The sequence below is a fragment of the Chaetura pelagica genome, unplaced genomic scaffold, assembly GCF_000747805.2.
Source record: "Chaetura pelagica isolate M959 unplaced genomic scaffold, ChaPel_1.0 scaffold47, whole genome shotgun sequence".
NCBI classification, from domain to species: Eukaryota; Metazoa; Chordata; class Aves; order Apodiformes; family Apodidae; genus Chaetura; species Chaetura pelagica.
In genome coordinates, this window is record NW_009954140.1 from 3691429 (window position 1) to 3693950 (window position 2522).

The window sequence follows — 2522 nt, forward strand, 5'->3', positions numbered from 1 at the left end:
TCATTCCACAGCAAACCCACACGTCTCTTCAATGGCAGTTAGCAGCTTCTCGTACAGCTTCTCATAGCTTTCGTAGGGAGGAATGTCTATTCGGTTAAAGCTGTGGGGAGAAGGCAGAAAAGCTTCAGAGACCTGGATCTCCAAGCACCACCTCGCCAAGGGCTGTTAACTTTATTTACCCCGCCCAAACCAGTGACAAAGCAACGCTTAACAAGCCCAACAGAACTTCACACTCATCACAGTAACCTCTATTTTTTACACCCTTGCTACTCTGGAAGAGGCAGATTATGCCTGAAAAGGAGGGGAGGAAATAGGATAAGACAGACTACTCAAAATACAGAGACAGCAAATTGTTCTTAATCTAAATATCACAACAGAGACCTGACAAGGTCTTACCAGGTATGAGCTTTCGGCAGGTTGTTAGTGCTGGCGTCGATCTGGTGTATTGTAAATAGTCGTGGGCCTGCAGCACCTGAAAATCCAGAACAGATCTCTACTACTACTGTATTGCACCATATGAATTTTTTTCCTTGCACTGTAACAACAACCAAGTAACTGAAACCACAAAAAGAGAGTAGCTATGCACAAAGAAAGCTGACATCAGAAACAGGCAGGAAAAAAAACTCTCAGTGCCTATCAGATGTATCATTGAAAGATAAACCACAACAGCACTAATAAGGAGGAATAAAATACTTATTTTTACACAGTGCACTATATAATTCCAGCAGTTCTTAATTTAACTTCACAACCTTTTTTGTATCTGTCCCCGTTTTGTAACAGGTAGAGCCCAATTCCATTCAAATTCAATAGAAGAGTCACAATATCAACTTCTTACAATTTTGTTTAAATTAACTTGCCTACACAGACTTCCCCTTGCTCTCTCTGCTGAACAGACTGCAGCACAGCAGTCTTGCAGACCTAGTCTACATTGAAGATTTCACCAAGGACAGAAGAAGTTCCAAATGCCCTAAACCTTAGCAAAAGTGGAATGATTGCCTGAGCAGACTAACCATAAAGAACATAATCCACAGGGTCAGTCTTTCTCATGGGGACTCTGCTGCTAAAGAAGAAAGGGAGCCTGTTGTGTCAGTACAACTCGGTCTAAAACCTGACAACCTTCCTACAGGAAAGCAATAATGAAGAAACAGATTTCTACAGCAACTGGCTTTTGTAGGTGGCAGCTGTTACCACAGCACTTAGGTGCTCTTGGAACATTTTCTGTTAAAATGGTTTATGGTCAATGTTTCCCCTGGGCAGTTTTCTCTTCTCTTGTGAGAGGGTAAAATAGGGGAGCTATTGTGTTAAGAGAGTAGCACAGTTTGCAGCAAGAGCTGCTACAACAGACACCCAGAGCTTCGGCTGGACAGGTCGGTCATTAAGGTGATTGTTTCCGATGTCTGTGATTATGTGGCTCTTAAAGGAACGCAGTCAGCATCCCAACAACCCTGCAGGTTGGTGTTTGCTGGTCCCAAAGATTTCCAGATGGGGACTTGTAAAAGTCAGAAATTAAAAGACAGGCTTCCAGAAAAAAAACCACAAGGAGAACCCACCAAAATCTCAGCTGATGAGAACTTCTTGCCAGAGGATGAAGTGCATAATTGAAACAAAAAAGTCATTTACAGCTGAATAACAAGGTAATAAACACACAAGAAGAGACTTTTGTGATTGTTATTCAGCAAACCATTAAAAATCTCTCTTAAAAAGTCTCACTGCAGCCAGCCAGCCTCATTTTCAGCTACTGCTTCTGTGATGTTTCCTACTGCTTCACCAAGTACAGGCAATTGCATTTTGGAGAAACCTTACCTTGTAATGCCTTGAAGCCCTGCAGAGGCACTCTGGATGAGCCAGTCACAAACTGGAGAAGTCGAGCTCTCCTCTCTTCATCAAAAAACTCCACAGCTTTCCAGAACCATTTCACAATGTTGCTGTCTGGGGTACAGTGTTTTAACCTAGTATTTGCCTTCCAGTCATTCACATCAATTTTTCCCAGTCCACAAATGATGAGCTGTAAATTTAAAATACAATTAAGTATTTCATCATTGATTGATAGAAAAATTGTTTTTGGAGCTAGCCAAATTGTGAATAACTGATATGGCAAAATCAAATTATTTTATACCAAGGGCAAATTATAACTTCTCACTAATCTTAAGCAATGGAGAAACAGAACTTTTCTATTTTTTTTTTAATCTTAACTTTGTACACAATTTTTTACATGGCCTCAATTCAAAACTAAAGAAATGAGCTTATGAAATGGGTGATATGAAAAAGTCTTAACCTTAAATAACCTAAAATTAAATACCAGAAACACAGATTCCACCTGTGTGTGAAAGTGCATCCATAATTCACATCTGAACTCAGCACAGCTGAGGGTGTTGTCTGGCTGGTCCATCTCTAGACCCTCAGAAGAAATCTTGCTCTTGTCATACCACACATGCAGTACAAATCAGACTGCTCTCCTGACAAAGAGCTTTCAGTGTTTCCAAAAAGGAGATGGACAATGGATCAGTCTAATCTCAGCAGGA

The 2522-nt window shown here is 40.6% G+C and overlaps 1 protein-coding gene across 1 annotated transcript in view; it reads right to left on the minus strand.

Annotated features, from left to right (window-relative positions):
* Positions 1-2522, minus strand: part of SMURF2 (SMAD specific E3 ubiquitin protein ligase 2) — a 39798-nt gene continuing 37276 nt past the window's right edge. The window contains exons 17-19 of the mRNA XM_010002695.1: positions 1804-2005; positions 397-472; positions 1-100 (exon numbers count right to left, since the gene is read on the minus strand). Of these exons, the coding sequence (XP_010000997.1) occupies positions 1-100; positions 397-472; positions 1804-2005 (378 nt within the window). The remainder of the gene's footprint in view (positions 101-396; positions 473-1803; positions 2006-2522) is intronic.